This window comes from Lagopus leucura, unplaced genomic scaffold (genome assembly GCF_019238085.1).
Source record: "Lagopus leucura isolate 7727_CA_CO unplaced genomic scaffold, USGS_WTPT01 259-5_obj-0_obj, whole genome shotgun sequence".
In the NCBI taxonomy this organism is placed as follows: Eukaryota; Metazoa; Chordata; class Aves; order Galliformes; family Phasianidae; genus Lagopus; species Lagopus leucura.
Window position 1 is genome coordinate 64,348 of NW_024963913.1, and position 17,941 is coordinate 82,288.

General features: G+C 55.6%; 1 protein-coding gene and 1 long non-coding RNA gene across 3 annotated transcripts; one reads left to right on the forward strand and one right to left on the reverse strand.

Annotated features, from left to right (window-relative positions):
• Positions 1 to 1,331: 1,331 nt before the first annotated feature.
• On the forward strand, positions 1,332 to 5,808 carry LOC122191424. The gene is made up of 4 exons (XR_006182397.1): positions 1,332 to 2,394; positions 3,290 to 3,447; positions 4,922 to 4,982; positions 5,695 to 5,808. It is a non-coding gene; the product is annotated as an uncharacterized LOC122191424 (long non-coding RNA).
• On the reverse strand, positions 5,369 to 17,873 carry PLXDC1 (plexin domain containing 1). 2 transcript variants are annotated; one of them, XM_042891688.1, is made up of 14 exons: positions 17,804 to 17,873; positions 16,903 to 17,018; positions 15,337 to 15,480; positions 15,012 to 15,081; positions 14,821 to 14,943; positions 14,603 to 14,721; positions 14,426 to 14,525; positions 13,459 to 13,554; positions 13,130 to 13,211; positions 11,911 to 11,971; positions 11,059 to 11,194; positions 10,009 to 10,044; positions 8,907 to 9,067; positions 5,369 to 7,931 (listed from the first exon to the last, which is right to left on the reverse strand). In XM_042891688.1, exons 1-14 carry the CDS (start codon positions 17,871 to 17,873, stop codon positions 7,812 to 7,814), a joined length of 1,434 nt encoding a protein of 477 aa, XP_042747622.1. In that variant the 3' UTR covers positions 5,369 to 7,811. The 2 variants fall into 2 exon arrangements, with proteins under 2 accessions (XP_042747622.1, XP_042747621.1); XM_042891687.1 differs by lacking the exons at positions 5,369 to 7,931; positions 8,907 to 9,067; positions 10,009 to 10,044 and having other exon boundaries at positions 10,812 to 11,233.
• Between the last annotated feature and the right edge of the window lie 68 nt (positions 17,874 to 17,941).

Sequence of the window (17,941 nt, forward strand, 5' to 3'; positions counted from 1 at the left end):
CGCGCATCTAAATGCGTTCTGTCGCGATTCTGCCGGGCCTCGCTGCCCTCTTTGAGCCCCTCAGCGCCTGCGGGGCTCAGTGTGGGGCAGGCTGTGTTTGTGTGCTTCAGCGTCTTTTTATTCCTTAAACCCAAATGTGTATTCGGTGTATCTGGAGGCCCAGCTCAAACACTTCCCTTTTCAGGGCGCCGGTTCTCTGTAAGGCCAGCCTTGTAACACCAGGCGTTTCAGAGGGCGCTGAAGCGTTTTATTCCAGCTCTTCGGAAGCGTTGGCCATAATCTTCCCCTCCTAATTACAGGCGGGAATTACTTTCCCGCCTTTTCCCCTCAGCAGCCCAGAACCCCCGGAGCCCTTCCCGCCCTTTGGGCCCCGCCCTCTGTTTGATTCGAGGCCACGCCCCTTCCAGCAACGTCCTCGCGTGGTCACGCCCCCTCATGAATAATCAATCGGTGCAACACAACGTCCTCTCGCGTGGCCACGCCTCCATCATCATTAATTAACATACTGTACAGCAACGTCTCTCTCGTGGCCGCGCCCCCTCATGAATAATTAACACCAGACTGCCGTTGAGCCTCCATTTCAGAGCTCAGCGCCATGAGGCGGCTCGGTCCGTGCGGTTCCCGGCTCCTGCAGCGGGCTGAGGAGCCCTGCCACGGCTTTCTGGTGGCTGTAGATGCGTGCTGTCCTCGTCTCGGCCCCAAATTGCAGTGGGTGGCTGCTGCGAGGCCCCGAGTTCACCCGGTTGCATCCCCCAAACGCACGGTGTGTTCCACGTGCGTCCCTCGCAGGAGGCTGCTGGGTTTGCCTATAGCAGCAACGTGGCACCGTCTGCCCCTGCTAACAGCCTTCCTTGCTGCAGGGGTTACAAACTGCCCTGTTGCATGGCACTGTCACAGGGCACGGTGCTGCTGCGCGGACGGGAAACCACATGAGACGCTGCTTTGTTGAAGCAGCAAGCCGTGCTCCCCAACAAACTGATTCTTAATGTTATTTCTTCTCAGGGCTGTCTGGAAACCCGCATCTCTCTGGGGAAGGGCAGCTGGAGCCCTGGGTAGAGGCCTTGGTGCTGCTCCTTCCCATACGATGGCAGCAGAGGGCTGCAGCTGCTTTTGTGCTCTTCTCCCAACGTGTTTTTCTGCTGGCACGGTGATGTGTGGGGTTTTTTGAGGGGGGTGGGGAGGGAGGGTGTTGGTTTGTTGCTGTTTCTTTTCCTCTGGAACTTTATTGGAATCATAAGGGTTAGAAAAGAGCTCTGAGATCACCCACCAGCCCCTCAGCGCGGTGCCGTGAGCCTCACCTCCGAGCAGCTCTAAAATGGTGGCTGCTTTCCAGCTGAGCGGCTCCTGACTGCAAGATAAAGAGAACTGAAAGGTTCAAATAGTAACAGAGCTGCTTTTGAGGGATGCCAGGCCATCAGCTTGTCCCGTGCGTCCATTTGCACCAATGCTGCTCGGGGTGGATATGGAGTGCCCTCCTTCTGCTGTGTCCTTCTGGAGCCTAGCAATGGCTTAAGGGCTTCCTATGTCCAGCTACTTAATGACTGGCATAATTAACGATAGCAACTGTGGCACCAGGTTTGGAAATGAAGTCGCGTTGTGTGGTGACGGCGTTATCTTGTGTTTGTTTTACGCTGGTTGAGTGAGTCACGGCGTTGTTGGTTTGCCTCGTTATTTGAGGTTCTGCAATCCCAGCTGATGTTTGTAAGCTGCTTTGGGCTGACGGGATGAAAGCTAATAAGGAAAAAGTACAATTGAGCTTTAGAAAGGAGGGTAATGGTGCTGCTGCAGTCATGGGAAGCTGCGAGGTGGATGGGAATGCTGTGTTCAAGCGTGCTGTTAAATTCCTTCATCCATGGTCTGAATTTTTGGCCCCAGGAGAACAACGCAGTTCTCCATCATTACACATTCAAGGCAAACACTGCAGAACCCTGTGATAATATCAGTATTTAAACACATAACCAGGTGCAAATCATCTGGTTGGCTGGGGATCCCTGAGCAGAAAAGCATTGGTGCTTCAGGGTGGGATGACAGAAGCGTGCAATTAGCAGGGGGCGGTTGGTTCATCCAGCTCTTCTGTGCGGTGTGCAAGGATGAGGAGGGGATGGAGGCCCTGTTTTGTGCAATCCCTTCAATGAATTCACATTACCGTGTCCTCTTGGGTCTGCAGTTCTCTTTGAAGGCTGATGAATGGCACAGGTCTGAGAGGGGCAGTGCTGTGTGCATATCCCAGGGTCCTGGCCCAGACCTCTGGAGCTGTTGGATCTGCCGAGAAGATGAATTCTGATAATGCAGTGTCCTGTTTTCATGTTATCTTGCTTACAGAACACGGCAATATGGATGGGATTTGTGCAGGAATTTAAAGAAACAAAGAGAATCGAAAACACGACCAAATAGGTAAACAGAGAACAAATTACGAGTATTTACTTAATGCATTCCATGCACTGAGTGGTCGAGATGACACCTGGCCTGGTGTTCTGATCCTGGCTGGTGGTGCTGCATCGTCTGCGTCCTCGCTGCAATATCAGAACAGAGTGGCATCCTGCTGACGCTTAGGGCTACAGAAAAGCATAGCAGAGCCTTCCCACTGCCTGGAATTTCCATCTGTCCTTGTTTGTCGCTGGGTTTTAAGTGCCGTAGTCTGGAGCTTGTGAGGAAGGAGGGCAGGAATGGGTTGAATGCCAGGACTTGCCATTTTCTCCTTCTCTCTTCTACCTCGCTTTGGGGCAGTGGTTGCAGCTGGGAGGAGTTAATAATGCTCTGTCCCCCTACTCTGCCTTTCTGCCAAGGGTCTCCAACTGCTCTGTGTGCCTTAAAGCTGCTCGAGGAGCCCTGTGGAGGAGGGCTGCCCTCACCCAAGTGGAGCAGGAGGGCTGAGGGTTTCCTCGGGGTCACTTGGAAACAGCATGGCAGCCCTGAGCCGAGTGTTCAGATAGAGGAAACGGGCTGAGGGAGCACGAGGTGGATGCAGAAGGGCTCAGGTTTGTCCCTTGTGCACGTTGCTCATCCTTGGTTGGATATCTGGGATTCGCCTCACACCTCAGCATTCCCTGAGCTGATCTCTAAGCCTTCCTGTCTGCTCCTTCCCTAGAAATAATCTTTACGTTGTTCCCATCTTTGGCTTTTCTGCATCTTCCCCATTTGCACTGAAATGGATACGGACACACACAAAAAGAGAAGTGGATTACCAGGAATTAATTAGCATCTCCAATCGTGTTCCTTGGGTTTTCTGAAGAGCTGAGCAAACCTGTCAGCGTGTGACTGGTGCTCTTCCTTTCTGTTTCTTTTTAAGATGCAGTGTTCAGCCCTAAACAGATGGGAACCTGTCAGCACAACATGGAGATAATTATCCATTGGAGCCATGGGAAGCTTCATGGCTGAGAGGAAGTTACTGCAGCCAGTGCAGCCCTGCTTTATCATCTTAGCAGTTTTTTTGGACAGAGCATATTGGTGAGTTCCATTATTCCTTTGAAGAAGCACCAAGAACATCCTTGTTTCCATAGGGGGGGTGCATTGATGATGCAGGAAATTGATCTTCCATGGGTATTTGGGTGGCATTGGGTGGAAATGCTCCATTCTGGCAGCGCAGCGCTGGGAGGTTCTTGTCCTCCCTTTGGAAATGAGAAACAGAACCCATTTCCTGTTAAAGAGAAGAGAGAGTGTTCTGCTGAGCCAGAAGGTGGTGAATCTCAGGGTTCCATGGTACACCTCAGTCTGGATGATCACCTTCGATGCACCTCGATCTGTTCTTCCCTTCTGAGCCACCTCTGCTGCCACGCTGCATTGCTGCCTCGTGTCTCTGCACAATCAGTGCTGCTGTGCTCAGAGCCCAGTGCCGTTCCCCCAGCAGCAGGGAGATGTGCTACAAGCATTGCTGATGCAGGAACCTGGCATCTTTCTGGGTGAAGCGTGCAGCAGAAATGTAACAGCAGTGGTGGGAGTGATTTTTGCAGCAGAGGGCGAAGCGTGTGAGGGAGGTGTGTGAGAAGTCAGCCTCTGCAGTGATGTTCTTCATTACCAAACCCCTACCCATGCACACGTCTTCATCCCTGTTTAATCTGTTGATTCTCTTTTGTGGGGGTGTAGAAAAAGGTGAATTCCCAATGGATTTTGGGGGGTTATGGAAACAGCCACCTCCTGAGATGGGCACACGAGTGGTGCTTGCTGCCACTTAAGCAAGTAATGCTTTTCCCCTTGAAAACCACTCCTGAGCATCTGTAAGTACTTTGCTTTTGTTTTACTATTACTGCTAGCAAATTCACAATTTGTGAGAAAGGAAATGATTCCCATTCCTGCTTTCTAGACAAGGAAACCCAAGTCGCAGGCGTTTAACACGAAGCAAAGACCTCAGGAGCCCCAGTATTCCCAGCTGTAACCACAGCTTCATTCTGTGGCTCTCACAAAGTGCAGCTCCAGAGCCGTGCCTCCATTCAGGGTTCCATTCCCCCACCCCAGGGCCCTTTTGCAGCAGGCTGCTCCCTGCTTGCTTCACAGCCATTCATTATGGCTCAGCCTGCTCAGTACCTGCGCTTGCATTTGCATTTCCAAGACATGAACCCTTTGTTTGTGGGATGGCTGCAGTGTTTTTTTCCCTGCTTTGGGGGTGATGCTTGGTGTGAAAGCTGTTTAGGAGAGCTGATTTTTACATTTTTTTTTCCCCTTATTTGCACATTATAAAGTGTTTGCTCGCTGTCTGTGTTCCAATTATAAATCTGCTACTTCTCTGCTCATAAAAATAACCAGAACGTGGCACTGGTGGAGATCTTTGCTCACATTTCCATTCCCTTATGGCTGTATCGTGGGAGCACCGTTCTCCCAGAGCTGGAAAAGGCACCCGGGGAGGGGGATAAACGGGATGGGGGGCACGGGAAGGTTGGTTCATAACCCTTCTGTTAATCCATGGTGTTGATTTGTTCTCCTGCAGCAGTGAAGAGAGCCCAGAGCTGGAGGTGGGAACCAGAGCTCTCAGATCAGGGATTTTGAAGGTGATTTGCATTTATGGAATCCTTTGGTGCAAGGGCAGGGATCAAAACACTAAACCTGACTAGAGGAAGTTGGATGGAACAGGCAAATCTCATTGTTTGAGCTGAAAAGGCTTCTAAAATCCTCAACAAGTTGAGCAGATAAAATTAGAAGAAAATTACAGCCTTGGTGCAAACCTCAATTACAGCCCTTTTATCCTTGATACGTCCTGGGAACACCTCCTGATAAGATGTGCTATTACTGAAACCCAAATGCCTTTAGAAAAGGTCTCTGTGTTCTTACAGAGGCCTTTAAAAGCACACACGATGAAAATAATTCAGGCTGTGCTTCCAAGCCTGCATAAACATAACCAATAATCCTTAATTTGAAAACAAAGCAGTCCAAAAAGGAAGATTTTTTTTTTTATAATATTAAGACTATATTCCATGCAGATAACCCACAGTAAATACATTGCATTGAAAGACAGTTAAAGTGCCTTTAGTCCCCCTAAAGAGTCCGACTGTGCTGTAAATTCAAGTATGTGGAAGGTAGGCCTTCAGTTCTTGAGAGGAGCCGTGATGGAAAGGTTCTGGGTTTGCTTTTCATGTCCTGGTTGTCCTCACTGTGTTCTTCAGCACCTGAGGGCAGGATGAGCCCCTGTCCCAGGCTGGTGATGGGACACACAGGGCCAGCAGGAGAGCAGTGCTGGTAGAGACATCGCTCTCTTTCTTCTAGGCAACAGCAAGGTGACAGCTGGGTTTTAACAGACGACCTCTTCCATGACAAAGCCACGTGCAAAGGAAATGCAGAAGGTCGGTGCCTGCTGGCTCGTGGGCTTCCCAGGTGTGAGCTCCGAGCACCCAGAGCTCCTGGAAGGTTGGATGGGTGGCACAGCACGGCCTGCTGAGCTGCGCGCTCCCTGCCAGGACCCCAGCCTCTGCCCAGGGCATGGCTGCAGGCAGAGCCTCACTGCTGTGCCCCAGGTCGAGCTGATAGCACACACCTGACAGCACGCAGCACAGCCTGCTTTGGTTTGGCTGCTTTGCTTTAAGGAGGGGACAAAAAAAAAAGAAAGAAAAGAAAAGAAACAACAAAAAAATGAAGCCTTTCTGACTGCAGGCACTCAGAACTTGACATCAGTCCTGCAGCGCGCTCCACGTATCTCAATCACTTCCATGCTATGGCACTTGGATGTTGTTTTTCTCCACCTGAGTATCTGATCCTCTTTGGAACCCTTTCAAGGTTCTGGCTGCAGTGATTTATACAGCTCCATCGAACTCCATTTAAAGTCTCTTTTCTTTTAAACGTGCAGCATTTCAGACGTGTTGGCTGTTACCTAGCATCTTAGGGGCTGTGGGGGAAGAGGAATACCTAAAAACCTGGTTGTTGTTGTGTGTGCATGCTAAGGAAATCACTACCAATAAGGCCATTATTTGAGGAGGTGGAAATCCAGAGAAAATTCCTTACCAGCTCATAACCATCCGGGGCAAAAACGAAATGACAGCGTTCCTCTGAATTCTTTCTACTTCAGGGAAACAGGGGAACAAACAACCTTCCCATGGAAAGCTTTATTTGGAAATAAGGTTTGTCTTCAAAATACGTCTAAAGAGAGACTGCCTGGGTCGTAACAACTCGGCACGACCCAGCCTGGCTTACCCTGTGAAAGCATTTGGTGCCTTTATGCCATAATAAGATGCAGCAAAAGTCTCCCTCGTGGCTACGTATGAGGAAGTATAATCTAGGGTCTAAATGCCACAAAGCATCCATATTTATCCTTAATGGCTATATAAATTCAGCAGATGAGAAGGAAAACATTAATTAGACAGACCCTGCCTTTGGCAGCCATCGCCACCGGTGACAGCCGAACCAGCCAGTGGATAAAATACGTTTCAAAGATGATATCAGAATAAATAACAGAGGATCAAAAGATAAGGAGAAAAAAAAACCCAAAAAACCCATATAACCAATGCTCTTTTTTTTGGTAGGAGGAAGAAAACTGTACCTGACGTTGGACTTTGGCCTTCTCTCTCTCATTTTCGTGCCACCTCTCCCCAGTTTGGGACCCAGTCCTGCACTGATGGAAGCAGGCTGAGCATTGCTGCAGCTTGCCATGAGCCGGGTGGCACAGAGGGCAGAACTGCCCAGGAGGTGCAGAGCTGAGCCCCTCAGAGAGGGTTGGATTCTGGAATCATGGTGTCAGCGTGGGTTCAGACCAAGGGCCCATCACTGACACAGCAAAAAGAAGTCGTAGGAAATCCACTGACTTCAGCAGGCTGCAAATCCGAGGATGATAACGAAGCGTTGTTCAGATTTGCACTGCTATCGAGGCACGTGTGCCTTCATTGCTAATTATGGGAAGCTCCCATGAGTGAGCGTGGGTTGACCTCTGGGTGTCACCATGGCTGAGCTCCGTCCCCATCCTCTGCCTGCAAAACCTCCCCTGCTCCTGCTGATGTGTGGCCACGAAGATGTTTTGAAGGAACCCAAGATGGTGATTTTTCCCTTCAGCCTCTGGTTCCTTTCGGGTAAGAGTCACAGCTTGTAACTGAGCAAACTAATTGGATGGCAGAAAGTGCCTCAGAGCCAACGGCTCACAAACGTTCTGAAGGTGAATCCTTAGAAGGGCTTTGCTCTTAAAACAAAACAGGTTTTCCTTTCTTCCAGAGCAGAGAAGAGAAGCTGGTGCTTGGCTGGGAGAGGAAAGAGCCCCGACTCCTTCTCTTCAATGCTCCATTGGGTCTTTTTCCTCGACTTGCTGTTTCTTTTCCACCAGGGGAAAGACTTTGCAATAGGGTAACAGGAGACTCCAACACTTGAGACGTGGCAGGTCAGAGGTGCAGGGAGAGAAGTGCTCAGCACTGCTCTGCTTCCACGAAGCCCTCCTTCTCATGGCTGCCTGCCTCCACCTCGGAGTACGTGGCACGGTTGGGGTGATTGCGGAATTTCATGGCAGGCCAACGATGCGGCCTTCGCTGTGGACAGGAACAAAAAGCCATCAGAAGCTGTGAGCAGCATTTCAAGCCAAGCCTGCCGGAAACTCAAAGCTCAGCCCCGAAACAATGCTATCTTTGTGAGAGTTTGGAAAAGGAAAGAACGATTTATGCTCGAAAGAGTTTGTTACAATGCATCAGTCTCACTGAGCATCTCCCCGACAGGGGGAACAGAGGGAGCAGAACAGAGGGAAACTGAAAGGGAGATCCCACATCAATGCCAGAACAAGGGCGTGCTGTTATGGGGAACGGATGGGGCAGCCACAGAGGGTCACCCCTGCACCTCTCCACCATCTGCAGCACAGGGACAGCTGCACTGCATCCCGCTTGGGCGCTGCAAGGATAAATGCACCAAACATCGTCAGGTGCTGAACTGATAAAGGCCACAGATCAATCCTCTGCAGCTGGGACAGACGGAGGAGAGATGAGTGCTTGAGGAAAAAGGCAGTGGGTGACAAGGAGAGGTGAGGGCTCTGCATCATGGCTCCTGTGCCAGGACTCAGCCTGCTGCTGCCCTGCACTCCTCGGGCTTTTAGCAGCAGATGGAGATTGTCAGACCCCCCATCTTCCTGAGAATTAAAATCTGCCATTTTGAGCGTTCGCACCACCACTGCCACAGCAGCTGATGGCATGACATCTATCAGCAAAGCCTGACAATTTTAGTTGACAAAATCCAGCTGGGCAACTGAAAAGGCAGCAAACCCAGACAGGGGAACTGCTGGTGCGAGCAGGCAGGAGAGGCTGAGATTGAATGGGGAGAAAAGGCAAGGTGTGAATGGAAGCACCTGAGAGCGCAAAATAAAGCAGCGTGGGTGGGAATGAGCCTAAGTTTAAAGCGTTTGGGACTTGGCTGTGACTGCAGGATGATGCTAAGAGCCTCAGGTGTGCAATCTACCCACATCCTCTCCTCTGTGCTCTGCAGGGTTGGGATGGGACCAGAGAAAGTTCCCCACTCACCTCGATGAAGAAGAGGGCAGCGTTGGAGGTGGGGTGGCTGTTGATGTAGATCCCAGCGAGGATGATGGCTGCAATGAGCAGCACAGCCAGCACGATGCCCACGATCGTCCCGGTGTGAATCGGGGCACCCACTTCATCGGAAGGAAGGTCGCTTCCCACACCTGCAAATAGGGTTCAGCTGGGCTCAGAAGTGGGCTGAGGGCTCAGGAAAAGCAAGGTAGGATGCTTGGAGACCTGCACTGAGGCTGAGCACCCAGCCTGGCTCAACAAGAGATGCATGGAGAGCTGGGGGCTGAGCTCCAGCATCCCTCCTGGATGAAACCAACAGCTGGCAAAGGAAGAGGATTAAACGATGACCGTGTAATATTTCACCCCTCCATCCAATCTCTGTTCCTCGTACATTGGCTGCTCGCTCAGACAGAAAGCCATTAGCCATATGCTGGGGGCTGCTCAGCCCCTTACCCACAGCCCTGCAGCTCACCCTGGCCCTCAGCTATGGATACTCCATTGCACGGAGCTCCAGAGCCTGTATGTGGCATAGATCAGCAGTGACATTACCAGCCATTCGGGGAGCAATTTGGCTGAGCCTGGGAAGCTCATGTGTTTCAAAGGCCCCGTGCCTGCACTGGCACTGATGCTGCACCCACTTTTTAGCCAATTTAACTTCCAGGAGCTGCTTGCAATGAAGAGGGCTGGGCTCTGCTTTGCACCGGGCTGAAGAGTCAGCTGCTGCAATTGAGGGGAACAGAGATGAAAGAGGCAGAGCTGGGCTCACAGCAAGGACAGCTTACATTTGAACTTCACAGCGCCCTTTGGCACAGCTGGGGAAATTCAGAAGGAAAAAGACCTGGTGTAAAAGCAAAGAAAGGGAGTTGCATAGAAAGAGAAAGCTCACAGTCCTCCTTCACCAAGAAAAGTGGGAAGTGCAGACAAAGGCATCAGGGTAAAACAGATCAGCCCCAGCTCTCACGTTACACAACCTGAAGCAGTATTCATTAGAGGAAGGACAGTCAGATTCTTATCTTGATTGCATCTTTGCAGTCCCCATTTCACCCTGCTGACTGATCACAGCTCTCCAGGCAGAGACACGGCGGGGCCTTACCTTCACTGCCTGCGTGCTGGTTGAGCTTCGTGTCGTCTGAAAGAAGAAACGAGGGGCAAAAATAGTTAACAGCCTGCTGAGATGCTTTCTGTGCTCCTCTCTGTACTGGGGAACTGCCAGCACCCACCCCCAGCATTTCCAAATGAAGGGAGAGAAGGACCCCCCCCCAAGCAATAAAATGCCACCATAAGCACGCACTGCTTGGCATCCCCTCCTTTACAGAGGTGCCACCTGCAGCACAGACACCTGGGGAGCAGCCCTGGAACTCAGCAAGGCAGAGCAACGAGGGGAACTGGGCTGACTTGGCTGCGCTGCCGGCACTCCCCACCCGACCTGGGGGGCTCTGTTGCTCCATATATGTTCCCTGTGGGGGTCCGATGCCCGGTCCCATTTTCCCTCTCATTCAAGAGCCACCAGGCTGCACGAGGACGGGGCTCAGCCCCTTGTGGGCCACAGCTCTGGGCCAGCACTGCAGATCTGGGACTCTCCAAAGGACACAGAGTGGGAGACGCAGAGGGGTGGGGACCCATCCTCATCGTCCCTCCGCTGCTCCGCTCCCGTCGAATTCGCTGCCCGGTGCAGCTGGCTGTTTGTTTGCTTCCAAGATTACAAATTAACTTCACGCTTGACTGTGTCACAGAAAGGCTCTTGTTCTTTTCTCCAAGAATCGGCGTGGAGTTGGAAAATAACCTCACTGGTGGAGTCGCGTTCCCCCCTCCTCCCATCACTCCTCTCAAAGTCGGCTCCGTCAGCCCCGCGCTCCATTCCCCCCCAGCTCCTTCCCATCGCCGAAGGACAATTACTAATGTTCCTTTCTATTTATTCTAATTAGCAGTTTGCGTTAGGGACTATTAAGCAGCAAAATTGAAGCGATACCTGCCGAGGAGCGAGCCCTGCGTTAATGGGATTATCAAGCTTTAGCACAGGGGCGTCTCGGGGGAAACGGGGGCCTTTATTTGGAGCTTTCCGTGCTCCCGAGCAATCACACAGCTCTGCTGCACCACTGCCAGCCCCGACCCTCAGAGCATCGTCGCTCCCACAGCGTCCCACCTTCTGTAGTGAGGCTGTCGATGAAGAGCGAGGCCGTGGGGGTGGTGATGTCCTCATCCAGCGGCGAGGAGGAGCCGTCGGGGGGGGGCGAGTAGTGGTCGTCCTCTGCTAAGTCCTCACAGCTCTTGGCGGCTGCCTGGGGGGACACAGCGGGGCTGGAGGCATCGCCGTGGGGCTGGAGAAGGATTGGGAGGTGGGATACAGCCCAGAAGGGGCAGAAATTGGGGTGGGGGGGGGGGGGGGGGAGGGGTTGGGGGGGGCGGGGGGGGGGGGGGGGGGGTGGAGGTTTGGTGACAGCCTGCCCTGCTTGCATCACAGGCCCTCAGCGTCGGTCCCGTGACCTCATTTTCCCTCTCTCTTGGTAAACAGAGAACGAGGATGAGTGTTCAGTGAGGAAAAACGGAAAAAAATATATATTATTAAAAAAATAAAGCAAAATCACCAAAACAACAAAACACCAAAGCAGAAACAGATGTTTGGTCAGATCTTTCCAAGACAAAGAAACAACTTTGGACAACGTGGAGATGTGCTGACAAGGACATAAAAAAAAATACATCAAATCCTAAAGGCCGACTCCTTCTTTCTTAGAGGGGATCGGAGTCACATGGAGGGAGGAGAGGAGCCAACAGCCCTGTGTGCTCTGGGAGGTGGAGCACAGCTGGGGCATCTCTGGGCTCTCCCCATGGAGGAAGGGGGGTTGTCTGCTATGCAAGGACGTCCTGTAGCAGAGCAGGGCAACCTGAAGGGACATTCTGTGCATCCTGTGGCAGAGCAGAGCTCAGAGTGCAGTTTGGCACCGGGATGTGCCTGCTGTCACCCAGCCCCACTCCCAGCACGGAGCCCCAGCCCTACCTGCTGGGCACAGCCATAGGACAGCCACTCCTCACGGTGCCGGTCAAAGCCACTGGAGCACCTGCAGTGAAAGGGGACATTAAACCCAGCAGGTTGGGATGCAGAGCAGCAATGGAGTGAGCAGCAGTGCACGTCTGCTGCTCCAATGCAGCCCCTGAGATGCCCAGCAATGCCGCAGCGGCAGTGAGAGGAACGGCGCGGTGGAAGGGTTACATGCAAGCCGTGGGGATTCCAGTGCAGCTGTGTTGGAAGGACCCAAACGTTCCTCTTGACGGAGGTGGAAAATGGTCAGCGCTGCTTCTCCAAGGAAAACAGAGAAGCAGAGAGATAGGAAAAAGATACAGAGACAGCGTGAGTTTCCATTCCCTGCGCTCTGCGCCAAGGCCGTGAGCTCCAGAAGGGTTTGTTTGTGGATTATTTTTTTTCCTTTCCCCAGAAACATCTGGGCAGGAAAAGCACATTAAAGAAATTATAAATGATGTCGGGGAAGCACCAGCCACAGAAACAGGGACCCAGGCAGCTCTGTGGCCTTTGGGAGCCCCCGGGCGGCGAGTTGTCACCATCCCAGGGGTGATAAGAGCAGAGGCAGCAAACCGCACGAGGTGCCCCCAGCCCTCCCTCCCCTGTCCCTGCTGAGGCCTCATGGAATCGCTGCACGTGTGATGGGCGCACAGCCAGGATGCAGCCTGAGCAGGGCTGGGTGAAGCAGCCCCTGCACCGTGCACGAGGATCTGTGTTAGTGGGTCCCCTCCCCTGCTGCCAGCTCTACATTCCGGTGCTGCACAGCCTCAACTGTGGCTCTCCTGCTGTGGCTGAAGGAGGGCAGAGCAGCATCCCTGGGTCAGGGGCTGTCCTCACGGCCGGGGGCATCGCAGTCCCTCGATGTCTGGGACCTGAACTCAATCTGGTCGAAATCCCAGCCCCAGCATGGAGTGGATCCCACCCAAATCCCGCTGACATCAGCATCCATCCATCCCACTGCTGTCCCAGCTCCGCACCACCGCCCTGGGACTGAGCCCCACCCTTGGGAAGCGGCTCCTCCAACTTGTGCCCTGAGGTCAGGCCACCACCAAACCACCGACCGTGAGCCACACAAAAAAGGGAAAACCACTAAAAACCCCTCAGCAACAGCAGAGATCGGCCCTGCAGCGCAGAGTGCTGTCCTGGCTACAGGAACATCTCCAGCAAGAAGAAAGGCAGAAGTGACCCATCCCAGTACCTCTGCAGGACGTGGCACCAGCTGCAGTTGAAGGTCAGCGTGGAGCTCACACACATCTCACAGCTCCGGTGCTGGAGACAAGCTGCAGAGAGAGCACAGCAATAGGCTGGGAGGTGTCTGCAGCACGTGGCAGGACCAGGCTGCTCCCAGCCCAGCAGTAAGCATCCTCCTCTCCATGGTGAGCCCAGGACAGACATATTTCCCTCTCCATATCCATGGACTGCTCTCCCCCACGCGTGTAGATGTGAGCCACAGGATGCTGGAGCCACACGGTGCCCACGAAGCGCCCCGTGGGACAGCCCCAGTGCCACCCTGTCCCCATGGCTTACTGGGCAGCGGGGTGAACTCCACAGCAGACATGTTGGTGATCTTGCTGGTGTCCAGCTCCACACGGTGGTACTCATAGATGGTCCGGCGGCGCGACTCTGCAGCGGGAGCTTTGCTTTAGATGTGAGCCCCCCCTCAGCCACCCCCTGCCACTGGGGTTCTTCCCAGCACGAGAAGCCAAGCAGCAACACTGGGGGTTCAGGGCATGGAAATCCCCTTCCTCACTTCTCTATGAGCAGCTGGGAGCTCTCTGCTCCCTCTCCCCAGAGGACTCCAAGGCGGACGCGGTCCAGCCCCGCTCAGCCCATCCCCATCCCTGCCTCCCTTCCAGCTCCGTTCCCTCCCTCATCCCTCGCTGCTCCCTAGGAGCCCATGGGGAGGGGGGCAGCAGCCCCTGAGGTTTCCGTGCAAACTGCTGTGAATGGGTAATAAACGAGGGCCAGATGGTTGGCTCCAGAAATAACGAGCAAAGTGTGGCGCGGGGCGCAGCACGAGGAGCGTGGTTGGAGTACAGGAGGGGAAGGGAGAGGCTGCAGCAGCCCTTCCATCCGGCTCGCACCGTGCCTGGAGCGTGTGTCACGTGTGGGACACGTGTGCAGACACGTGTGTGCTGCGTCCTGCTGGCACTGGAGCTTACATCACGTGCAACAAGTGTGCACACACATGCATGTGCTGCATCCTGCTGGCATGCGCCGCGCATTGCCCAGTGTGTGCTGTGCTCTGGGGGGGGAGGGCAGCACCCCGAGCTGCTCATCTCATCCCTCTGCTCTCCCATGGGTGCTGCTCTGCCCCAACCTCGCAGCTGGATGCCCACAGGGTGACTGCAGCTAACATGCAAGCAGCGCAGAGACTGCAGAGCACAGCACCCCTGGGCCAGGGCTGCAGGCTGGGGAGGAGCACAGCGCACTCAACCCACAGGAGCTGCCCCCCCCAGGGATGTGGGACACGGGGGCAGGGGATGGCACTCACCCGGCACCTCGGGGGATGGGTTGAGGACCATGAAGGCATCAGACAGCCCGGCCTTGACGGGGTGCTGCGCAGCGCTGATCTGCAGGACGGGCACCGGGATCTGCGCAGGGTGAGGGTGAGATGGAGACGGCCCCACTGAGCCCCACAGCACCTCGGTCCCCAGACCCTCTCCCTCACCTCCTTGTACCCGAAGACGATCCTGCCGCTGCTGTGCAGGGCAGCCTGGAAGGTGAAGCTGCCCACGTCCTCCTTCCCTTGGAGGTAGACCTTGTCCCACTGTACCACAAAGACCGTGCCTGGGGGGGACACCACAGTGGATCACTCCTCTCACCTCTCCTCACCCTGCGTTGATCCCCAGGCCCTTTCCCCACACCCTCACCCCTCTCTTGGCTCACCATTATCCAGGTACTGCACGGTGGAGTTGCGGGAGTAGCTGGGGTTGAAGTTGGCCATGAGCGGCGCGATGTACTGCGTGGCCGTCAGCATGCGGTGGATGACGTCCCCCATGAAGATGAAACCTGAGCGAGCAGAGCAGAGGGCTCAGCTCAGTGCCCGTGCCCAACCCTGGGTCCCCGGCCCCACTCACCTCCAGTTGCTATGGTCACCTGCCGCAGGAGATGCCCGTAGAAGGGGAAATCGAAGGAGAGGACGATCCTCTGCAGGAGGGAGACGGAGTGAAGACAGCAGCCGGAAAGTGGGAAAGCTGATGGGGATGCTGGGCACCCCCAGCTCGGAGCAACCCCCGAGGCTGGCAGATGGAGGGCTGGGAGGGAGCACCCCGCCCCCACGGCTCATCCCCTTCTGCCCCACAGCGATGGGGCTGGGGAGAACCAAATGCCTCCCCCCAGGCTACAGGGCAGCCAATGCTGCCATGGGAAGGATGGATGGCAGCTGGGACCCCCCAGGCTCACCGAGGCCTGCCGGTGGGTGTTGGAGAGGATCCCGTGGACCTTCACGTGGCTGCTATCAGCTGCTGCCATGTCCACCCACAGCCCCTGGCGGCGTGCAGCCCCTGGCCCATAGGTGCGGGACACGTAGTAGCTGTGGTTGTCCTCCTGCAGTGGGGACAGGGACAGAATCAGCACCGTGGGATGCATCTCCGCAGGGGTTCAAAACACAGGGGCACCATCTCAGTGCAGAGCAATGGAAGTGGAACAGAAACGCCCCGTGCGAAGCAGCGCAGGGGCTGAGCAGTTGGAGAGGAGTGGAGGAACCACGAGTCCGACGCAGCGCTGGCAGGAGGGAGATGTGACTCATGAGGGACTTCAGCACAGCAGATGCAGCCTTCCTGGGAAGGAATAACTGCTTTGGAGCCAGGGGCTGGGAGCTATGGCTGCAGTGACCTCAAGAAGAGGAGCAAATAAAGGCACCAAAGTCTCCAAAAGTCTCCAACAGCCAATCCTGGTGCCAGGCAGCTCAGGGATGGAAAACAGAGGCAAGGGGATGGCTGTGCTGGAAGCACTGTGTCCCGGTGCATGGGACATGTGGCTTTTTGGACCCCAGGATGTGGGGTGTCCAGGGGCTGAACCCCCACACAGAGCCCCACAGCCGGCGGATTCCAGTGCATTCCCAGTAGCCCTGGGGGGTTACTGGAAGGAGCTGGGATGGAGCGGAGGAGCTGGGGCAGCACAGAGCATTTGGCTGCCGAGTTCCTGAGCTCATCACTGAGTCACCAGGATGCCCGAGCCCACCACCTTGCTTTGGTCACAGCAGCAATTAGGAGGGAGTTCGGATGCTCAACCGCATGGAAACTCACAGAGCTGCTGCACCCGGAGCCTGCATTGCATGGGGTGAGGTGCAGTGACCCCAAACCCATGCAGCCCCAGGAAATGTCCTCTCCAGAGCCACGCAAACAATCTCACCTCCCCGGTCAGGATTTGGTGGTTTGCTTTTGTTTTTTTTTTCCCCTATTTTTTAAACACTTCCACTCCCTCTGTCCCAGAGCACAGAGCTGCAGCCCCAGCAGGGGTCGGTGGGACCCTGCAGAGCTCCCCCTGGGGTCCCTTTCCCCAGAGCAACTCCTTGCACGGTGAGAATTAATCCCCCCGAATCCACACACTCAGCTGCCACAAAAACACTGGAATCACTCACAGCTCAACAGAGTAGGAACCCTCATGGCAGGGAATGCGCCCCACACCCCCTGCCCCCCTCAGACAGCAGTGAGTGCACTGTAGGCAGCAATCAGGTGCAGCCAGGAGGTGAGAACCGAGTGCTACCCCCAGAGGTGACACCGCTGCCACTCGGTAACACGATGGAGTCTTCCCCATAGAGACCCCCAGAGCCCCCCAGCACAGCAACGTGGCAAAGCATCCCCAGTGCTGACCCCCAGGTGCCCCTGGGCACAGCCGCCTCTGCCCAGGCTCTAATTACCCCCTGTGCTGCCAGGATCCGGCCCCACACAGTAAACCAGAGCCAGAGGCTCCACCAGAATGGAAATAGCTCTGGTTTGTGCAGGGTTGGACCCCCACCCAGCTCACCACAATGCGAGTCTCGTTGTCCAGCAGTGTGTCGATGACCAGACTGCGTCCCACCAGGTCCTGGCTGATGTGAGTCCCCTGGGGCTGCCCGGCTCCACGCTGCCCCTCCGGGGGTCCTGGGGGGAGCGAGGCAGTGTCAGAGGGAGCTCACAGTGGGATGTGACCCCAGCAGTGACGCACTTGGTGACACGAGTGTCCCAACCCCAGTGAGCAGCGCTATGATGGGGTACAGGGAAGGGATGTGAGGTGACCAAAGGCACGGGGACAGCCCTGGGCAGGGGGACAGCTGTGTCAGAATGGAGGCAAAACGCCCCCGATCCGCCCCCAGAGCAGCCCAGAGCCCCACAGCAGTGTGCAAAGAGGAGCACGAAGCCTTGGGAATGACAGCAGCCGCGGGGCTTCAGCAGTGGAGCAGCGGCACAGCAGCGTCCCTGGACGAGCGGGGGGTGAACCGAGCTGGGAACATCCCTAACCGTGGGATCCCCCTCCACTCGGAGCACCCGCTCCAGCGGCGCCTTCCCCAGCCCTGCTCTGGGACGGAGCACCAGGGGTGAGGATGGGGTTGGGGCCGAACCCGCAGCTCCCCGAGGTTTTGGGTTTCTGCTCCCAGCGCCTCTGGGAGGGGAAACTGAAGCACGGGGGAACGGGGCTGCGCGCGGGGATCCCCCGGACGGACAGGGAACGGCTTCTGCGGCTCCGGGTCGGGCTCCCTTTGGGTGCGGGAGCCCCACGCCGCGGGCGGGTTCATCGGCTGCGGGCATCCCACGCACCGTGGGCCACGCGGACCCGACCTCAGCCCCGGGATAGGCACGGCCGGAGCCGCTCTCTGCCCACGGCCACGCAGCTCCCCGTTCCCGCAACCCCCGACCTCACCCCCCGCCCCCCCCGCGCCGGCCCCTACCTGCGCCCCGCGCCCCGCGCCGCCCGCACAGCGCGATGAGGCCGAGCAGGATGAGACCCCCACCGCGCATCGCGGTCCCCCCCGCGGCCGGCACCCGCCGAGCCCCCGCCGGGCACGGGGCTCCGCCACCGGAGCTGG

Bases quoted from the DNA above. Each gene is read 5' to 3' on its own strand.
- PLXDC1 (XM_042891688.1), bottom strand. From the start codon at position 17,873: ATGCGCGGTGGGGGTCTCATCCTGCTCGGCCTCATCGCGCTGTGCGGG. The intron at 11,972-13,129 runs GTACTGGGATGG...CTTTCACTGCAG, and splicing joins TGGTGCCACGTCCTGCAGAG to GTGCTCCAGTGGCTTTGACC. The intron at 10,045-11,058 runs GTGGGACGCTGT...TTCTTCTTTCAG, and splicing joins CGACAGCCTCACTACAGAAG to ACGACACGAAGCTCAACCAG.